Raw genomic sequence first — 21,313 nt, 5'->3', positions numbered from 1 at the left:
CATGGGTACTATAAGCAAAAGGATATGGTGTCTGTGATCCACTGTGATGCTAAAGCATGGCAAGGAGAAGGAGATCAAGAGACAGGATACAAAACAGAGAGTGAATGGTGGGAGAAGGGGAAGGAAGAAAATTGGAATAGAGCAGCAGGCATTTTTGGAAGGAATTGCATCAATTCTACAAGTACATACAGCTGAGGAAAATAATTTTCACTGCTATTTACTTAAAATTAGTAAATTCCTTAAGTACAATATGAATAGGATCATTCAGAGGACTTCTTTAAAAGCCGAACAAGACCCATATGGGTGCAGTGAAGACAACATGCACATGGCAGAGCTAAAACTTTATCTTTTCTGCTATGCCACACAGCAAGTGAATGTTCCTACACGATTCTATCTTAGAAGGAAAAACACTTTTCCTGGCATTTACATGACAAAGTCACAGTTTCCAAGTTCTTTCTAATATCAGACAAGGACCTCAGACGGCAGAAATACACAACTCTTACTAAAGTATACACAAAGTTCCAAGCTGCGGCTAAGGCAGACTACCTAAAAAGATATTTCAGTTTCCTTTTACCAGATGGTTTAGCCTGCTTGAAAGCAAAACAAGATTGCTAAGCAGCATTAAATCTTCATTAGCTTTCCACAACTAAGTCCTGAAACCAGCAGTTTTGTTACAGTTGAATGCATCAACAAACAAATACAAAGTTCAGTTATTAACTAGTACTTCTTTTTCTCAAGTACCATCCCAAGGTTTTGCCAAATTTTGGTCATTTTTTTTCCCTGTAGAGACTGTAAAGAGTTTTACACTAAAACCTGCATCAGCTAAGCGGAAGAAATGTATCCTTTGGCAGGCTAAAAACACACCTACCATCAAATTTACCATGTTCCCACAAAAATATGCTCTGTTCTGCCAACATTAAAGCACATTACAGTGAATGGGCCCTCCAGACAAAACCATCTGAAATATAAAGATTTTATTTAGGGCTGTTCCTGGCACTGGCAAAGATCCAGTCTATTTGAAGGGTGTTCTGTCTGCCCACTGAGCCTAGATTTTTATTTTCTGTTGCAATTTTCATGTTATCAGAAGCATTGTTCCATTTTTACATTAGCGTTAATCCCAATGCAAGCTAGTCAGAGACAAATGTACTGGGCACTGCAGGTAGACTAGTCCTTAACAAATTTTCCTCAAGTCTCACTGTAATGTACATTAAAAAAACTAATACATATCTAATTAATCTAATTCTAATTAATTTTCAAGTTCCAGTAAGAAAATTACATTTGCTACTGACGCAAATTGTTAAGAGTCTAGTTAGAACCCTACCTTTCAACTGGGCACCACAATAAACTCAAAAGAAAATGTAAAGAATATTCAAAAGTAACTCTGGATTGAGAGTCTGTGAAGATAAATGATACTCTCTTGCTTTTTTTTTTTTAAAGCAGCAGTCAAATTGGGAGTATGAAAACCAAAAAAAAAGAGCAGTTCTCTTAAACATTCAAACAAATCTGCGCTGCAAACAGCCAATGTGACAATTTTGGGGACCCATATTGAGCCACTCAGAACACTACTTTGCACGAAGTCTAAGTGTATGCAGCATGGCTGTGTTTTTCATTAGTTAACATTATTAAGGAGAAAAGGAACAGTGCCTAGGTCTCTGTCTCTAAAGAACCGTCATTGGCAAAGGACCATCAACAACAAAGCAGCTCTTCTGAAGTAGAATAATGACATCCTGCAGATCAGGTGATGCCCCCTTACTCACAGGCAGGCTCAAGGGAGCTAAGCAAGAGGCCACTACATGATGAACTCTCATCATCTGAGCGAGGGTTTTGAGAACAAGCAAGAGAATCACAGAGCAGATGGATGCGAAGGCATGAAAGGATTAAGTGTCCATGCTCCCACTCACAACAGAGACGGAAATCTTTTGATATGCAGATGGTGAGACCAGAAGAAAGGAACCAAGAATGCAGGGGGATTTATGCACTATATTCATGAAACGCTGAGGTCAACAGCCAGATGTTTGTGTGCCTTATTTTGGATGGGACTCTATATACTCCTCCTACAGTCCGGAAGTAAAATGTGATTGGTTTAGAAAACCTGCAAAAATATGCATTTTAATGGCTTACACTGTTGGGTTTTTTTAGTACAGGTGTTAAACTGGAAAGCAGAGTGTCACTAGCAGGGTGTTCTGGGATGTGGCTCCTTGAGGACTGGAAAAGAAAAGTGGTCTCAGACAAACAGAAAGCATGCTCTATTTCTAATAAATGAGCAAAGAACCCCCCTGTCTGACACCAAAAGCATTAACCCAGAGGGCAAAGAAACTGTGCCTGGAATCTACTCAGTCAAGAGGACTTAAGAGGTACAGACCTCAGCAAGCTGCCTCAACACATTGTCTGATGCGTGTCTAACAAGGTGACAGTGTACAAAGCTTTGGAAGAACCAGAAATGCACTATACACAAATTGAAAACTTGAAATTAATAACATACAATTTTATCATAGCATACTTAAAAATTAAGAAGGTATGTATATGAGATGCCCCCCGCCCCGAACGTTAATAACGGCATCCAGAGATAAATGTAAACCAAAATGCATTAGGAGAATGTGTGCTAAATCTGGAAAACTGGGAAATTGAAGGAAGGCTCTCCAGTTCTTCACGAGATCTATATAGACATCGCTGTAAAGACGTTTCTGAGCACTGAGATTCTGTACTGAGCTGAATCTTCTAACTTTTAAAGGACACATTGTAACAGGAGATGTGCTTTAAAGGAGTTCAAACACCAAAATTTTCATTGGCTTATTGATGAGTTTTCTGCTTTTGGAAGGAGAAGAGGCTAACTTTTTGGCCAAATTTTCTACAAATGTTCTATGTTTCAAATGCTGACCTGCATATTTGCTCTCTGCTAAATGTTAATGTACATCTCTGCCTTGGAAGATGAAAACCAACTTCCACAGGACAGGTATCTCCACTAGGATCATGCTTTGAGAGACTAACTCAACAGGTCAGATTTTCTTCATTGTCAAGAACACTTCGGTGCGGGAATCTACCAGAAGACTATTTACAACCTGAAAAAGTTGACATCATTCTTCTGAAGGAAGATAATCGGAAATAAGATAGTCTAAAGAAAAGGGTACACCTCCCAGAAGGGTTTTAAATCTGAACACAAGGGATGTTCATACAATGCGTTCCATAAAAATTTTAACCATCCCCAAGTCATTGGTTCCGATTCCCACATCATACAGGAATTTTTCAGAATTTTCATATGTGCAGATAAACAAAATGTACCTTCCAAGTAATTCACCTAATTAGAGTCTCAAGCTCTAATGTATAAGGTGAGCCATCTTTACAAAAACAATTTATGCTGAGAATGCTTTATAGCCTTTTGTACAGCAAGAAACTGCTTCTGACATCAGAGAACTGGTTAACATATTCTAAATAAATACCAGAAATAAAACTCGGGATTATTTGAGCGCTGCTCTAGAGCAGAGCTGAAGAGCACAAACAGATCATTATAGGAAATCTGAACTATACATATTTGTACTCTTCCAGTTTGTCTAAGCTCTTTCTGCATAGCAGAGAATTACAACATTAACTCTTGTAGAATTAAGCAAAAACGTGTAGGGAGGGGAAGAAAAAAAGGAGAACAACCTGAAAATGCAGTCCTCTCTGAGATATTTCTAGCTCACCATCTATTGTGCAGTAAGATGTGCAGACAAGCAGCAGCTAAACCAAGAACCACCTCCACTACTTGTGCTATCTTATTAAAGGAAAAAATAAAAGACATAAGAAAAGGAGCTGGGGAGGGGCAGGAGAGCACAGTCAGTGCTCCATCTGAGGGATAAGTCACTGAGAACGCAACAGGAACTCACAACAGACTGTGGTGTTTCCCCCTGTGTTTTTTCCTGGAAGAAAACTGACTGATAGTTAAAAACAAAAACCCACCCTAACCCCCAAAACAAAACAACCCCCCCCACCACCAAACCAAAACACCTCAGCAGCCCCTAAGGAATGCCAGCCCCTGCTTCCCGAACAGGGATTTGTTAAGTCGCACAGTCCAATCAATAAACCAGGTCATAGAATGATTAGCAGCAGTGTTAGTTAACTTATTCACTGAAAAATAACTCAAACTGGGTCTCAGGTCTCATAAATAAAGGAAATGTTTATAACTGAGTAACAGGTGGGTGACTGTGAGGGCTGCACAGGATTGTGGGAAAAACACTGACTTCAAGGGTCAGAAGTAGCATTTTCATAATACAGCTACAGATTTTCCTTCTGAAATTAAATTCTTCTGAGACTTTTTTCATGGAGTCAGCAAAAACTATTTTAAGTGCAGTTCATCAGCATCCACAAACCTGGCCGCCTATTCTGCTGCCTGTATGGGTGAACTCCGGAGAAGTGGAAGAAAGAGGTGTAGTATGAAATAGTTGAATGACTAAAGTAGAAACAAGCACTGGCTCCACCGCTGTGTTGCTGGAACAGATACTCCTGTTGTTCTGCCTCCTCACTGGGGGAAAGGGGGTATGGTAGGTTTTTCAAGGTAAAAGGCAGAGAAGGAACAGGTGCCCTGGAGAATACAGCCTCCTTTGGGTTCTAAGGCTGGCATTTGGAAACACGGCATCATCTATCTTGGATCCCTATGATTTTAAGGCCCTGTGTCAAAGGGCACACACTTCATTCACAGGTACTATGTGAAAGCTTAAATTTCAAGTAGGTGTTGGATTGGAAACAAATGGGAGCAATGAGTCTTTGGTGAGCACAGGAATATCATGCAGCTTTGGAAAGGGACTTGGCTCTTGTCTTCATCCTGTGTTCTCCACTAAAAGGAAAGATGAAGAATAAACAGCCATCTTTGTCACATTTGCTCAGCTGCTTTAGTCACCAATGTTCGAAATTAAACTATGAAAAATTGAGTTATTTCATTCACCCTTCTTGTCTGAGTAAAAAGGCCTTGGTCAGTGCTACATCACCACAGCTAAGGCTGCTTTTGGAACCTGGCCTGCAACGCAGACAAGAAGGACTATCACAGTCACCATCCAAGTAACAGCCCCTTTGCTGCCGTTACATGTTTGCTTGCATTTACTTTGTTTTTCTCATGCTATCTTTAAATGTTGTGGCTCTGTTAGCCTCAAAAGGGTGAGATAGTAAATCCCTGATACCCTCTGCAAACAGAAGCCTGGCAGAATATTCTTAACAGATGTTAAGAATTATAACAGGTTGCGCCGCTATTTTCTCTGGGTATTTGCCAAAGGAAGCCCAAAGCATCCCCACCAATAAACTGGCATTTAGAAAAGCACTCCAACACACAGTCACAGCTGGATGATCTATTCACCAATATTCTTCTTTCCACTCCCCACCCATCAGTGGGATTTGCTGCAAAATGATTAACTGCCTTACCACCATCTGTGCTCAGGTTCCATTAGTAACCCAGGCATTTCAGGATCCCAGCCCTGCTCAAGCTAAGTCCAATTACTGCTTGTTGATTCATCAGTCCACCTACGCAAGCCTGGAAAACGCAACAGGTAACCAAACACTCTCGGAACAAATTAACCGCTACAAAAAACAGGCACGTCACACCTCAGGAATCAAGCAACCCCTACGTAAATAGGTACTTCGTGTTCTATTCCACCAGTGTTAACTCCTGACAAATACAAGGAAAAGCTCAGGTCAGGCCACAGCTGCTTTACACAGGTTGCTGAACAACAAGCCTTTACCTTGCTTGCTGGCAGACGCTGCAAATCCAAGCCTTCTCCTTCTTCTGGTAAGAACTGCAGCTCTTGCAGATGTTGTACTTGCAGTCTTGGCACTGTCGCTTGCTGTTGATAAGAAATGTGAAAGGGGAACAGCAGCGAATACAGCAGTGCTCGTTGAACTTCTGCTGCTTGGAAAGAATGCTGCACTTGTTACCCTCTTCATCCAACTTCTGCTTCATTTCACTGGAACAAAAGCACAAGAACAAAAAATATAAGCAAAATTTCAATGGGAAATCTCCCCTTTGCCTTTCTCCTCTTTCCACATTTTCATGTTATACTCTTCAAATAACTTTTGCAGGTGTGAAATAAATGTCAGAAATGCATATTCTAAATCCAGACTTGGGAAGCAAAAACTCCTATGTTCCCTGGAGTCACCCCTGGCCAGTCCATTTAAAACCTCTGAGTCATGAGCCAGGGCAAACAATCTCCCTTCACTCAGCTCCAGTGAGACAACCCTCAGGAGAGCTGCTGCTCCAGGTACTCCAGCTGTGCAAAGCCATAGCATCATTTGAGAATTCAGGGCTGCTTTCAGAACACTTTACAAATAAAAAAATCAGTCTGTGAAAGTCAAAAGGCTTGGTGCACAGCAATAAAAAAATCCTACTGATCAACAGTTTTGAAAAAAAAAGTGCTAAGTTTGCTTTGTTCTGACCCATGGGATCATATTATTCATAATAGCTCCAATTTGTCAAGGAAGGTTAATCACATACTTCATTTCAGAGAGATTCAGGTGTTTTACTACTTAGGACCAACACTAAGCCAACAGCCAACTGTTCATGAAAGTGTTTGCAGACCCCCTAAAGTTTTCTGTATTCCAGCAGAAGAGCGCATTTATTAAGAAAAATAAAACAAATTGTGTGCGTGTGGTATTCAGTAATTTGCTATCTCTCATTTTACAGTGTTTTTGATATTTTACAAATTAGGTAATACATTCCACAATAAGAGTAATAAAAAATATCCAGAACGAACATTTGTGTAAGTAGACAAGTCTGCAAACTCATTGTCCTGGTTTCAGCTGGGATAGAGTTAACTGTCTTCCTAGTAGCTGGTACAGTGCTATGTTTTGAGTTCAGTATGTGAAGAATGTTGATAACACTGATGTCTTCAGTTGTTGCTCAGTAGTGTTTAGACTAATGTCAAGGATTTTTCAGCTTCTCATGCCCAGCCAGCGAGAAAGCTGGAGGGGCACAAGAAGTTGGCACAGGACACAGCCAGGGCACCTGACCCAAACTGGCCAACGGGGTATTCCATACCATGTGACGTCCCATCTAGTATAGGAACTGGGAAGTGGGGGCAGGGAATCGCCGCTCGGGGGACTGGCTGGGTGTCGGTCGGCGGGTGGTGAGCAATTGCACTGCGCATCATTTGTACATTCCAATCCTTTCATTATTACTGTTGTCATTTTATTAGTGTCATCATTATCATTATTAGTTTCTTCTTTTCTGTTCTCTTAAACCGTTCTTATCTCAACCCACGGGTTTTGCTTCTTTTCCCGATTTTCTCCCCCATCCCACTGGGTGGGGGGGGAGTGAGTGAGTGGCTGCGTGGTGCTTAGTTGCTGGCTGGGGTTAAACCACGACACTCATCACACAGTTTCTGTAATGTACCACTAGGATATACATTAAGAGAAAAAAAAAAAATCAGGATTCATGAAAAACATGTTAAATAAAAGCTTATAGAACAGTGTGTACGTACATATATTGATTCTTCCCATTTCTCAGAATTAGTGGTGGCTACCATACTATTTCCGATTGCTGGTAAGAACCATTAATAAGACTAAAGTAACACAAAAGTCTAAACAAAATTTAAAGATACCACAAGAGACAGACTAAGTTGCAGGAAGACAGAGTCATGACATGCTGACTTACACTTAAATTAATGCTTAAATATCTTGCTACAGGAAAAAAATAATACGCTTATTGCATACTTATTCAGGGACTCAACCAAGATAATCTATAAGCATCACTATGAGCCAAGTCTGGAATGTTAAAAAAAAACCCTAGCATTATTGGGCTATATATCTTCTTATTTGCCATTTCTGCCTCAGACTCATAACTCAAAATAAAAACAGCCTATTCTATGAAAGTCTGACAGGTCAATTCTAAACCTCAAGTCTAAAAGGCAATTAAGGCAGTGATCTAAAGCATGTGATTTTTGAACTTGCACATACCATATTTAACCATATTCCCAACATGCACCTTTTATAAATTTAAAACTTCAAAACAACGTATGTTTCTGCTGTTTGTCCCCTGTACAAAGGTTTGGCTATCTTAGATCAGCTGCTCAAACCCAAGTAAATACTCTTTGGAATTTCAAGTAAATAATCTTTCTTTATGATTTTTGTCCAGGTGGCAAAACTTACTTGGTTTTCCACATTTTTACAGAATGTTAAAGGTGAAAAAGGTAAGAGATTATCATGTAAGAGAAGAAATGTCTGAATTATGCAAGTCAAACTGGCTTCCTCGTGTAAACAGATTAAATGGGATGGTTAGACTAGTTTGTCTCATCTCCATTACTCCCTTCTACCACGGTACCACATGGACAATCTTTCTATGGGAACAGGAGAGGAAGTGAGCTGTTCCCCACGTCGCTCCTCCATCCACTGCACATATCCCACTGCACAGCAATGGAGCGAGACAGAGAAATGCCTCTGAAGAGGAGGTCAGGTGGGAACCCTGGGTCCCAGGAGAGAAGCTGGTGAAGGTGAGGGCTATATGATACCAGGAGGATTTCTGGCATGGAGAGGAAGTGTCAGCAGCCCAAGATTCTGCAATCTTTGCTTCAGGCTGGAGACCCCAGGCAGCAGATGCTGGCCTCCCTGTAAGAGGAGAACAGCTAAGGACTCGAGGCCAGGAGAGGCAGTGAAAGAAGACATTTTTGTCCTCATGCAGCTCTATTATCTCCCAGAATTAGCAACACTGGTATTAGGTAGTATCAGCCTGCACACTCAACATTGGCATGCTCAATGGCATTTTGAACCCTCATTAGGGCTCTTACACACAACAGCAAGATAAACCACAGAAGCAAAGCCACCTATTAAAGCGCCACAATAATGCTCGCACAATATAAAAACAGGCAGTTTCATTCACAACAGAGCTGATAAAGCCTGATACATAGAAAACGCTGAGCACACACTGAAGCCTTTTCATCAGTACAGGCATTAATTACATCTCTCTATCTCGCTGCCAACATTCATTACAGTGGTAGAACCTTAATATCATTAAGGCATCTGCCTCACTGTTAAAAAGGACTAAAATTGGCCAACAGATTCCAAAAGTCAATAGGATAGGGTGGGACAGGCTGGCAGAGATAGAGGGAGCATGACAGAAAAAGCCTCATTTCCACAGGAAACCAGGCAGAACAGAAGAGAAAGCAATGCACATCCCTCTGACAGCTGTAACAAATTAAGGTGCTCATGTGCTACCTGCCAAAGGCTATTCTAGTTTCTATTAGGAGTCAAATGGCAAAAGGGACTGTCAACAAGATTTGTCAGTTGAAGCCAAAAGGCTACTCTCCACACTCTTTCCTTGGAACTAAAACATGAGCTTCATATGAAGGCAAAGTGCTGCACAACACTGGTAGGCAACTCAACCTGCCTGGTGTGAGGAAAATTGCATAGTCAAATGGAAAAGCAGGCTCTGGTTTACTCCCAGCAATACTGAGAAAACCTCACTTGCACGTGACTTCAGCTGGATGATTACTGTGAACAGGATGATTAATGTGAGCTCCAGTCTCAATACACTAAGAAAGATTGTAGCACTGGAATTCAGGAGGTACAAGTTGAAGTTCGAGACATCCTGAGTTTGAAAGGCTCAGACTTTACCTTCAGGATGTTCAAATGGCTTGGTGCAAGAAGACTGTAACAATGGTCTAACAAAAGGAAAGCAGTCAACAACACTGATCCTCTCATGCAGTGAAACTCACTTCCAAAAGCATGACAGCCACCTGTGCAGGAACTGACTTCTAAGAGGCAGGTTGAACCACAGAGCCCTCACAAACATTCCCCCTTCCTCCCCATGCAAGACTGTTTCCCTCAACAAAACACAGATGAGGGGGATGGGACGGAGAAGAGGGAGAATGTATGCGCATTCATGTGCGCTTACTTCCCCCAGCATTACTTCCCCAAGGAGGGAACGTAATGTATTTATAGGTGTATTTATCTAATATGTGTGCAAATAAAACAAGCAACAAAAAAAGATTCTGCACAAAAAATTTCCCTTTTGGGGAAAGGACGGAAGAGTGGGAACCACAAATGACAGAATTTATTCACGTAACTTAAGTCACAACTGACGGTGTTCAGCTATTACAGTTATATGTAACACAGTAATAGGAATCTATGGAGAAGAGAATTCCTGCTGTTTGAATGAATCTCAGATTGGATTTCATTTTCTTTCTCGAGTGGCTGCATTTCACCGATTGCCTATAAATACAAAAGAAGCAAAGAATACTCAATAGATACTCAACACGTCTGTCGCAAAGACTAATTTTGTCAAAGAACATTTTATTGAACTGTAAGTCCAAAATATACAGATGCATATTTAGATTTTTCCAGAGGCTTGTATTAAGTAACCTGTGACAGTCTGCATAGTAAATATGTAATTAATTTCAGTCAATGTTTTGGGTGATAGACTTCTGGCACATAATCCCCCACAAAGTCAGGTTAGGAATACTTTTTAGCATACTGCATTGGATGTAGGTTTTGCTATTATATTCTGAGGGTGAATAGTCATCTTCCCCTCTTCCTCTGCTACGTTTTTTGCCCCCCCCCCTCTTTTTTATAATTTAAATATTTTCATTCTCATGGTTTATTTCTTTTTAGTGTCTTAGAGGATTTAACTGAATTTGTGAGAAGTACGGTATTCTGCTTTGCCGGTTTGTACGGTGGTTTAGAGACGTTATGGTAGGTTAGGTATCATGTTATGCTGAAGACAGGTACTGCACAGCACATTACAAGGGAGGATGCTGCTGAAACGTGGCTGGCGAGTTATGCAGACATGCAGCATGCCTCATTGCATGACTGGTCTTCAACAGCTGGGCAAAAGCCTCTCTGAAATGCCTTGTCTGATAAGTCATCTTTGGACTCTATGAATTGGCAGCCCCTTTTGTTTCTACAAATAACACTGCTTCAGACTTGTAAATGTAGGATGAAGCCTGGCAAACCGAAGCTACAGGATTGTTTTCTTTGCTCTTCACTGCCACTGATTTACAGAGATTTGTCCAAAGTCACCAGCTTTTCACATGCTTCATTTTATCTGCTGTACAACAGCAGTAACAGTAAAAGTCGCAGTGGCAATAATGAACTTGTCTGATCTAAATATATAAATATAAACAGAACACCTTTACAGCATCTTTCATTTAGCGACCATATAGTCCTCTCCACCGCTGTATTATTGTGAGCAACCTATTTACAACTAATATTCACAACAAATGACCCTCAAACTCTTTTTTTACCACAAGGCCTGATTGCCTTATCTACCAAAATTCTGTTTCAAGTCACTTGTACAGTATACAGCTAATTGAGTTCCTACTTATTAGCAAGTATGATAGGATTTATTTGGTGCAGGACTGTAATACTGAATGCTCTTTTTGTGCTCTGGACAGGCCTGTTCTAGTGGGATTCAACAGGACCGAGGCATTTTCCCTGTGTGATTGCAATGGCCTCAGCTTCAAAAACAGGCTGGCAGGTTCAAACAATTCTTCAACATTTGCCTGAACAATGCCTTCTCCCCTAATAAATTTCTTTAAAACAATTGCTTATTGTATATAATTGCACCTCCTGAATACAGAAATACAAGCTTGCTTGAGAAAAGCCTTTCTGCTTTTTTTCCAAATCTCCTTTTATAAAAGTTAGCTCTTTTTTTTTTTTATTTCAACTGGCACTGTGCTAAGGATACTTGTTTCTGTGAGCTACAGTTTGATATTCACAAAGCTCAATGGCTGTAATTATTCTATATTTTAATAAGTGAAACAAATTGTAGACAGCCCTGTACACTTCTCCCCAAGAAACATTACTGTGATTACATATGCAAGGGCTGGGGGCAGGTGGAGCTATCATCTCAAACTGCAGTGTCAACAGTAACATACATGTCAGCAACTTGCCGTAGTAAGGTAATACTGTGAGGTTTAAAAAAAGCTGGAAAGAAGCCTATGATGTGTTTGAGAAAGGGGTTAAAAAGTCATTGCTACATGCGTAAGGATGGTCAAACTCCAAGCCTGTCCGCTGGGGACAGCAGTGGGAGGGAGTTCATAAAACAGCAGGTCTGAAGGCCATGGTCTTACAACATAAATATATATTACACCATAAAGCTAAGAAAACCCACCTGTTTTCCATATAACAAGGAGAACAGTCCCTGGTGGAAACCTGACAGTTGGCTTGATTCACCCAGTGATTTGTGTAGCAGAGCTACCATGCCTTTTTTTCTCCAACAGATCAGCAGTTGAAACGTTTGCCTGGGATGCAGAAGATTAACTTAGGTCTCTGCTCTATTCGAAGGAGACTTAACATCCTCACTACCACCAACTTAGACATCAGGTTGAATCGTGTCCTTGGGCGTTGTTCCTTATCTTTGGTAAGACTATCATAAAGTTATGTATAAAAATTCATTGGAGCACAGGGCAAGACAGAAGCATAACCAAGCAGCCAAGGCACTCACAAGGCTGGGACACCTTGCTTCAGTCTTGCCTTAAGAAACATTTAGGTATTGCACAGGCAGCAGTACATCATCAATGGTTAGCACACTGCTCTGGGAGGTGGGAGATGAGGTGAGGGTGTGCCCAGTGGGTTTTGTTCAAGAGTCCAGTTTTGGGAAGATTCTCCTATTACTCTGTGAAAGTAGCCGCACACAGAGGCATTTATGGGACCACTACCACTGGCAGCAGTAGAGACAGTCCTTCGGAAAGGCTGCAACATATATTAGCTACAATGCAGCACACCAAGCTCCAAGACAGAGTCTGTATAAGCAAGTCTATCTGCCAGGCTCCCCAAAACCCAGCTCTCTGCTCTTCTCTGAGGGAACATCTCCAACTGTCAGGCTGTAGCCAGCTTACTCTTGCCTCACACCAGTCTCCACTTCAGACTGGCACCTGCCAGTTTAAAGGCAAAGCCCAGCTGGTGCAGTTCCCATTTGCTCTGTTGCTTTCTTGGGTGATGGACAAATACAATTTCTCCTACTGTTCAACCACCTTTTATCTTCCCCAGTGGAGACTAGAGGTTAAAACTATTCTAGTTGCCTGCACAGGAAAAAGAGGGAAATGGAGGGACAATGTTCCTAGGAGTTAAAAAAAAAAAAAAAAAAAAAAAAAATCCCCATTTCCTTCACATTACTCCCTCCTGCTGAAGAGTGGAGCAATGCTTTGACCACAAGTTATCAAAGACAGGTAGAAACTTTCTCTTTCAGTACTACAGATGAGGGCTTCTGTTTCCTGTCCTCTTAATTCAAATTACATCTATTTCATAAAATAAGCTACCTTTTATCCGCCTGGCATTGGAGCCTTTTGTCCTCAAAGACTAGTGAGCAGGTGGCATACACTGCAAAGTGCTTTTCTTAGGGGAGCAGTGTTCTGCTCAGCTGTGTAACTGGTTGTCTCTCTTCTCTGCATTTGTTTGCACTATCTCACCTCTCAGACTTGATTCAGAGCAGTCCATGAAGATCACCAATTTGTCTTAAAACTGGTTTTAATCTTAGTTTGACCACTGTTAAGAGCCTTAAAACATTTTTTTTTCCCTCCAAAGAAGAGATGCCTTCAGACACTCTTCTGCCCAGGCAGCCTTCATAGTCACCTACATGTACAAGCTACCGAGACATTTTGCTTAGCACCAGATCTGGATTTCTACATAGTCTGGGGAGCAGGTGAACAAGTTCTGATGTGCCTGCTCCCAGCCTTTCAGAGAAGCCATTTTCACACGCTGCACCTTGTGTTTTTCCACTCCCACAGTCAGTCCAAGCCTGGTCTGTTGGGATGGGAGTTTCCTTGGGATACAGAGATCAGCTGAAAATCCAAGTTCCACCAACGCTCTCTAAGTGACAATGTTGGAGGACAAAGGGCTTTTCCTATTCAGAGGCTAAAGTGTACACAGTATTCCCACCTCTGCTCTCCTTAGACCTGCCAGATGTGCACCAGATGCTGGGGTGGGCGTAAAGCTCCTTTAATCTGTTCAGAACCTGACAGTCTCTTACTCCTTGGCTGTTAGCACAATGAGAAGGAGTCACAGGCTGACTGTGACTGAAATTTCTCCCCCCTTCACATGTTTTCAGTTTGATGTTCAAGGTCCCAGACTGTGATTACTGAAGCTGTTCTCACCTCTGCCCTTGCATCCTCTCTCCTTCTCACAATCCCCCGACCCCCAGAAGTGGACCAACCAGATTAGTGCAATGCTGCCAAATTCAGGGGAAACACTCACTGAAAGTTTTACAGCCCCTCTCTGATCCTTGCCCAGGGGTTAACTAGCCAGAACTGCCAAGGAATGCTGCTCAGCATTTTATCCCTTCCATGTTCTCTATGCCACAAAGCGTGGCACAGTGCAAACAGTGATGAAGCTATCCCTATCTTTTCCCTGCTATATACAGTAAGATCCAAATTCTCCCAGCAGGCATATGCCTCCATCATTATTTACTCTCTAAGGGTTCAGTGCTCATTTCTTTTAGCTGCCTCTTCTCAGGCAGTTTATTCTTCTCCATCAGGATGGGCATCTAACACAAGTCTCCAGTCCCAGGCAGTGCTACACCATCACCACACAACCCTTTTGTTTCTCTTACGTCTTTGATAAGTTGTCCCTAGTGAAACTCTACTTGCTCTCTTTAAAAAAGTAGAGTACAGGGTAGTACTATATCCCTTTGCAGCAAATGCCAAATTAATTCATTATCTTAAAATGATGGACTTTTTTTCTAGGCTTCTATCAACACAGTCACAATTGTGCCTCGTGCTATATTTAACACTTAGTACATCTATTAGTATTCTACACATTGTTGGTGCTGTCAAAAAGCAATGCTAGTACACATGCAAACACGCTGCTTGCAGCTGGGGAGCCTTCGAGGAACGCACATCACTTTAATCTGTGCAGAGGGATATCGATCCAGCAGCAGTAGCTGCCTTTCAGGGAGGATTAGACAGCAGGAAGTGCACCGCAAATGGGGGGGGGGGGGGGGGTGTGTGTAACATCAAAACCAACCCAGAGCAAAACACAAAGTCTTCAAGGGGAGACAGGGGGATGGGACACATCAGCATTCAAGCCCCAGGAGGCTTATAAATAGTTATGAGTAAATCACTTGTATAAAAAAATCAGGAAGATGAACATTTCACAGTCCAATTACTCCAACTGCAGTTGCATTCTTTTTTCTAAGATCCTACTAGCATTTCTAAGGGGTTTTTTTCTCTTCAGCTTTTCATTTCTATAAAATTAAACTTCTATAAAATTAGTGGGTATTCCTATCAAATCTCGCTTTTTTATTTTTCTTTCCTTCTATTTTCAAAAAAAGGAGCAAATACTGATGGTGCTGCATATATGCTAACTGATGATCTCGTCCCATTAAATTCTTTATTATTGTTGTCAGTCTTGCCCTTCTGTTGCTTAACTCAAAAGGCCTACAATGACATCCTGTTGCCCTTAAAAATCAACGCTAACGATGCAGCAACTACTGTGCATTCAGACCAAACACTATGTCCATAGCACACACCATGTGGCTACCAATGGTATGAACCCTGTCAAGGAAACAGTAACAGAAGTAGACATATGAAAGGTGAGCTGACTGGCATGCAACTTCAGTGCCATCAGAGGTCTCACAGGACAGCAAAGTATTTAGGAGCTTAGGGTAACTTACTTCTATGTTTAGTTAAGGTTAAGTGAGATACAAGAATAAAACTCTGTTTTAATATTGTTTTAAATAAGCCTTTGCATCAACAATGTGGAGACTAAATGGACTCCATGTTACCCTACTGACATACCCCATCTGCCTCAACTGATGTTCCTTGAAGTTGAATAAATTCACACTAAAAGACAGATGTATACCCTACCTTTTAAAGATACAGATATCCTTCTACAACCTGAGACAGCACTATTAAAAAAAAAATTAAAAAAAAAAATCAGTTACCTGCATAAAAAGAGTAACACAGATTCTGGGGACAATCTCTTTCTAAAAATAAAGAAATCCAGCACAGTGGAAACACTGTTGTTGTTGGGTTGGGTTTTTTTTAGATTTGCAAACATTTCTGATAACGGGAAGAGAATTGCATTGACACCCTCATATTTCTTATTAAATACCATAAAATAAATGTTGTGAAGACCAACCTGTGGAAGCTTTGTACTAATCACAGTTGAACCAGTTAAACTGCTGATCAAACCAGAAAAATGCCAACATACTCAACACTTAACCTTTGTCTAAAAACCACGTATCAGGCACTGATTTTTGCTAGAGGGAGAACAGATTCAGTTAGCACCAAGGTAAGCTGTGGTTCACTTGCCCCAGACCAGTACATTGCTTGTCATACCAGGCTCTATCCTAATCTATTAAGAATTTCATGCTCAGGTGAAGCCGTTGAACAAAATGAATGATTGCTGCTTTATTATTTTATTGACACCATGCTAGTGACTCTTAAGGGAAGTTTCTTTTTCTGTTGCTGGCACAAGCACTGTCAATCAGTGTCTATCATCAGTTGGAACTGACTGACATGTCAGAGTGTAGATAAATGAAATAAATAATATATTGGTATTATTTTAAATTCCTCCTTCTCACTTTGTAAACCTGTAAATTGTCAGAAGAAATTGTATTTAACCCCATTTTCTTTTGTCATGTTGGGTATCACAGGAGCACAGACTGTGCACCACATTTAACTGATAAGCTTTGAAATCTTCTGCAGGCAAGTGGAGCAGCGAGGGAGAAGCAGGTCTTGAATTATAGAGCAGATATTCTGGGGAGCCCTGGGGACATCTGAAATCGCCACATAAAAGCTGAAACGATCTTTTCCAAGAAGCAGTGCTGCAAGTACAGACTTTGCCCTCCCATTCTAATACTGCCACATGGAACACATGAAAATAAATCTGGGTTTTAACATACTCCCCCACACACACACACCTTCTCATCTGCCCTCCTATCTCAGTTAGAGACTGCTCTGCAGCCAGGTAGGGTGTTCTGAAATGAAATACTTCACCAGTATTGGGGACAAGCACTTCTGCTGTGGGTGCAGGACCTTCTGGTTAAATCCTGGGTTTTAGTTATCCATTGAGAAGGGCCAAAAGGTGTGCTTCCATATTGGACATCAACTGCAAGTGACGATAAGCTAAAAAGTTTTCTCCCTTTATCACTATTACATCCACACTGAACCACTGACCATTACTACCTGAGCCTACGTGTCCAGCTAGTTTTCATTCACTTTATAACTTCACCTGTATATGCCACAACCCTGCAATGTGACTACAAAATGGTAAGCTTCGATTATTATTTACATTAGCATTTTGTGACACCTTCCTCTTAGATGACAAACATGTAATACTTTATGTTGTACTACCCTATCAAACATCCTAGCAAAACACCATTATAGTTTTACCACCTTTCTTATATGCCTTCCCTGATTTTTTCCTTCGCACATTTGATAGTGATTTATAGTTATATAAACATTTGCTACATTCCCCTCTATCTCATTTCCTCTCAATAAATGTCATTTTGCTCTCCCTGAAGCATATTTCTCACTGCCTGTTTGGTATCTTTCTATAACTAGTATGTCAATGTTTCTTGCCTCTTTTTTAGCTAATTATAGTAGAATTTTATTTTATCTTTCAATGTCCTTTCTAAATAATTTCCAGAAATATCAAGAAGTCTATAGAATTGCACTGAATCAACAGCATTGATAACTACTTACCACAAATAGTTTATTTGACCTGAAAAACTCCACAACCTAACAGCTTTCTATTCCCTACCATCTACTGAGGGTTATCCTACATATTAAACAGCCAAAGTGTAGTTCTAAAAGTCTCTCTAATGCATTATTTCTGTATCAGTCAGTCTCTATTTACCACTTTGCAGCTCAGAATAGTGCATTTTGTCACATATTTAATCTTGTCTTTTTTCTCTTTGTTGTACCACATGAAAAAAAAAAAGTTTAACAGAATTAATTCTCGGGTATGTCTAATTTTAAAGGGATGAAAACTGAATTCCTGGCCATATTGACCAACTTCTTTTGAGTATTTCATTGTGCATTTATGATCAGTAGAGGAAAGCAAAGTATTCCTCAAATGCTGGTACACTTGTAGCATTTACCTGCACTCCCCCCTCCCATTTGTCACACTCTGTTCCTCTCCCCATGCGTCTCTCACTGGCGAATTTCATGTTTCTCCTATCAGGTCCTGACTTGCAGTACAAGTCATCTGAAGTTAATGACCTTTTTTATCCCTTTTGGTTGTACCTGAAGAATGATAAATACAGACAAGCACTCTTAAGAATAAAATATTGTTCAATTCAAACAGACCAAAAATATTTAGTGAAAATATTTTTTAAATATACGTACTCTTCCATCGTGCTTATGTGCAATGCATTCTTTGCATCACTGGTGGCATCAGTGAGTCTACCTTTCTTAGGAATCCAATTTTATGCCTGTATCAACTTGAAAAAGTTTCCTTTAAGAATAGAAACACTCCTACTACATTAAACAGTTCCTTCTCCCAGTGCTCCTTTTACAGTGCCGTCTGGCTTGACCTTATAAAACACAATTCATAGCCTGGCTAGTGTACAGCAGGAGAGTAACTCAGACATTGGCTCTGAAAATCTCTGAAGTATTCACTATGAGTCACTCTTCCCTCCTCTTGGCTGGACTTCCAGCAACACAGACCTACAAAGATTTGCACTAGAATCAGTGTTGTTACTTGACCCTTCCCCACAGAACAGGCAGCAGAATGAACAAGAGCAGGCAGCAGAATAAACAGGAGAGCTTGCTAAGGAAGCAGGTTTCACAGCCTGACAAGTCATTAGCGTCAGAGGACTGTGGGTGTGTTGTTAGAAAAAACAGCGCAAAGACGTTCATCCCACTTTGCATACAGACGAGATGAGTAATGCTTCATACACAAAGGCCTTCTCTGACTGATGAGGTTGGCTTTGAAATTTGGCTGTCCTGACCATTGCCTTCCCAGGAGAGTGGCTGCCACTCCAGAACCCAGGTGGGAGGGGAACACTGGGAAAGCCATGTCCTCCACAAGCATGGGGAATGCAACAGAGACAAATCCGTACCGTGTCCTCCCACACCAACATCCATGGAGTATTTCGCTACTTCCTGCAACAACTGTGGGAGCCCTAATGTACCACAAGAAGAAAGCAGAAGGTGTTACCAAATGCTCTAGGGCTATCCTGGTTACAGGGGGATTGTTTCAGGTGAAACTCCTATACAATCCTAGGAAGCACACCAGGCTTATACTGCCTAAGATGACAAAAGATAAAGACAGACAGACGGACAGACAGACAGTAAAACCTCAAAGCAAGAGGTTCCCGCTAACTTGGTCTTAGAGTGAATTCCTTGACAACTGCAGCACTTAACTCTATTTTCAACAGGCCCACAGGTGCATAGCTCCTAAAGTCCACTTCCCTAGTCCAGCTCCTCTTCATGCTGCCCATGCCTCTAACACATAGTAAAAACTGTTCTTAGATCTCCAGGTAGACTCTGCAATTCGAGTAGCTTAAAAATTGCAAGCCCTGCAATTCCAAACAATCCACATAATGTGTCACAAAATCGCAGCTCGATATTTTTAGTAAATTTAAGTCTATAAACAATGATTTTCTGAAGTACCGAAATTGTTTGCAATTTCCATATAGTTTTTTTTTTTTAAAGACAAAGAAGCTTAAAATTACCACATACCTCTATTGTACACAAAAAAGTATTTTGGCAGACAAAAGAATCTGTTTTCACAGAATGCGTTTTATATTTAACATGTTACCCTGGTGTGTTTTGTATCAACAATATTATCACCTTCTGGAAGCAGTATCATATCCCTTATTACAAACCAGACAAATCTCTGCAAAGGGGCAAGAAAATATCGACAGCACCTCCACCTCCCCATTCAAACACACATACTTCAGGTAGTCCTTCAAAAGGTATTGGCATATGCTATTGCTATAGTAACAGCAGTATTTAATAAAGACACAGTCTTCATTTAACACTGTTACAATACTTCTGATATCTCACAATTAATGATCTTAAATTAATCCAGAAGCTTTTTATTATAGGAATGTTTCTGCAAATTTAATAACATACTCATATTTTAACATATAAAGGAATATACAGCAATGGAATGAAAGGAAATGACTAAGCAACCACAAAAAATATAAAAACTAGTAGTTTGAGGTTTATTTAGAAAATAATGGCCTTTATTTTGCAGCTGTGACTACAAGTACAGCTATTTAGCTTTACCGTGCGTATGTGTGTGAGCATGCACGCATACACATATAAACAAACTGCATTATTCAATATCCCTTGCAAGTAAAGGCTGGGAATCTCACCCACCTAGTACTCGCCATATCCCACCCCCATGGAAACGTAGTACTAAGGACTGTCCTTGAAAAGGCAATTCAGCTATAGAAGAGGAAACACAGCCAGGTTACCAGACTAGTGGGATATTAAGGAACTGGTGCTAAATTAAAGTCCTCTTGTGCAGCTGCTCCTACAGCTCTATATGTATCCCAGTAATTCTTCCTCAGCCCTTGACAGTATGCCTCACCCAGGACACAGGTGGCTATATACAGTGAACTTTCCCAGAGGGAAGGAAAGATGCAGGGGAACATCAGAAACCTGCCTTTGTCATTCCTCCTCTTTGTCCACGCGTGCTCTCTGCTTCTTCCCAATCAGGTATCTATCAATCTGAAGTGCAGCAAATGTACTTCAGTAGGATGCTTCTGGTGAATAGCAAAACAATTGAAATAACCCAGAAGCTTTTGAAAAATGGCAATTCACCTAATTCAACAACTAGAATTCAGGAAGATGATTAGGTGGTGAACATTTGGAAAAGACAGAATGGCTCTTCAATGTTCTTCACCATTTTTAAAAGGAGGTGTTTTGAATTTTTAAATTGTCAAGTTTTGTTCTGACTTTCTCCTAATAAAAGAGTTGCAAATACTATTATTCAGTTCTTCCGTGGATAGTGCCATTCAGATATCGGATGCCTTTCTTCTCTCTTCTCCCTCATGCATTTTCTCTCTTCAAAAGCAGCAGACAGAAGAGATCACCCTCGTGGGGAGCTTAAGGCACAGTCAGACCCCAGACTTGGTTCATGTACTTTGCGCAGACCCTCTGGCTACGTCTGAATTCGCAGATAATTCAGCACACCGAGAGCCGATCAGTAGACTGAACTAAACAGTGCTGAAGGCCTACACCTACACAGTACGTGGTTCAGCAGCTTTGCTTCAGGGAAGACAGTCTGATTCCCTGGACAAAACATTCCCACGTTGCACACAGTTTGAACCCGTCTCAATACATGAGCCATTGGTTCAGAGACATTGGCTTAGTTTCCTCTAGAAGGAATCTAGCTTGTGCACACCAAAACCAACCTGTGACGTAAACCATGGCATGATAAATGAGGATGCAGTAGGTTTGCT

At 40.9% G+C, this 21,313-nt stretch overlaps 1 protein-coding gene across 5 annotated transcripts in view; it reads right to left on the bottom strand.

The window, feature by feature from the left end:
• Positions 1-21,313, bottom strand: part of MYRIP (myosin VIIA and Rab interacting protein) — a 234,676-nt gene that overhangs the window by 119,453 nt on the left and 93,910 nt on the right. For all 5 annotated transcript variants that reach the window (XR_008236226.1, XR_008236228.1, XM_052794150.1 and 2 more), the window contains exon 3: positions 5,706-5,927. Coding sequence is in view for 3 of the 5 variants with exons in the window: in XM_052794150.1 (XP_052650110.1) it covers positions 5,706-5,927 (222 nt within the window). In the remaining 2 variants the exon portion in view is untranslated. The remainder of the gene's footprint in view (positions 1-5,705; positions 5,928-21,313) is intronic.

This window comes from Harpia harpyja, chromosome 1, assembly GCF_026419915.1.
Source record: "Harpia harpyja isolate bHarHar1 chromosome 1, bHarHar1 primary haplotype, whole genome shotgun sequence".
NCBI lineage: Eukaryota > Metazoa > Chordata > Aves > Accipitriformes > Accipitridae > Harpia > Harpia harpyja.
Note: the sequence above shows the minus strand (reverse complement) of the source record. Positions and strands in the feature narration are given on the sequence as shown.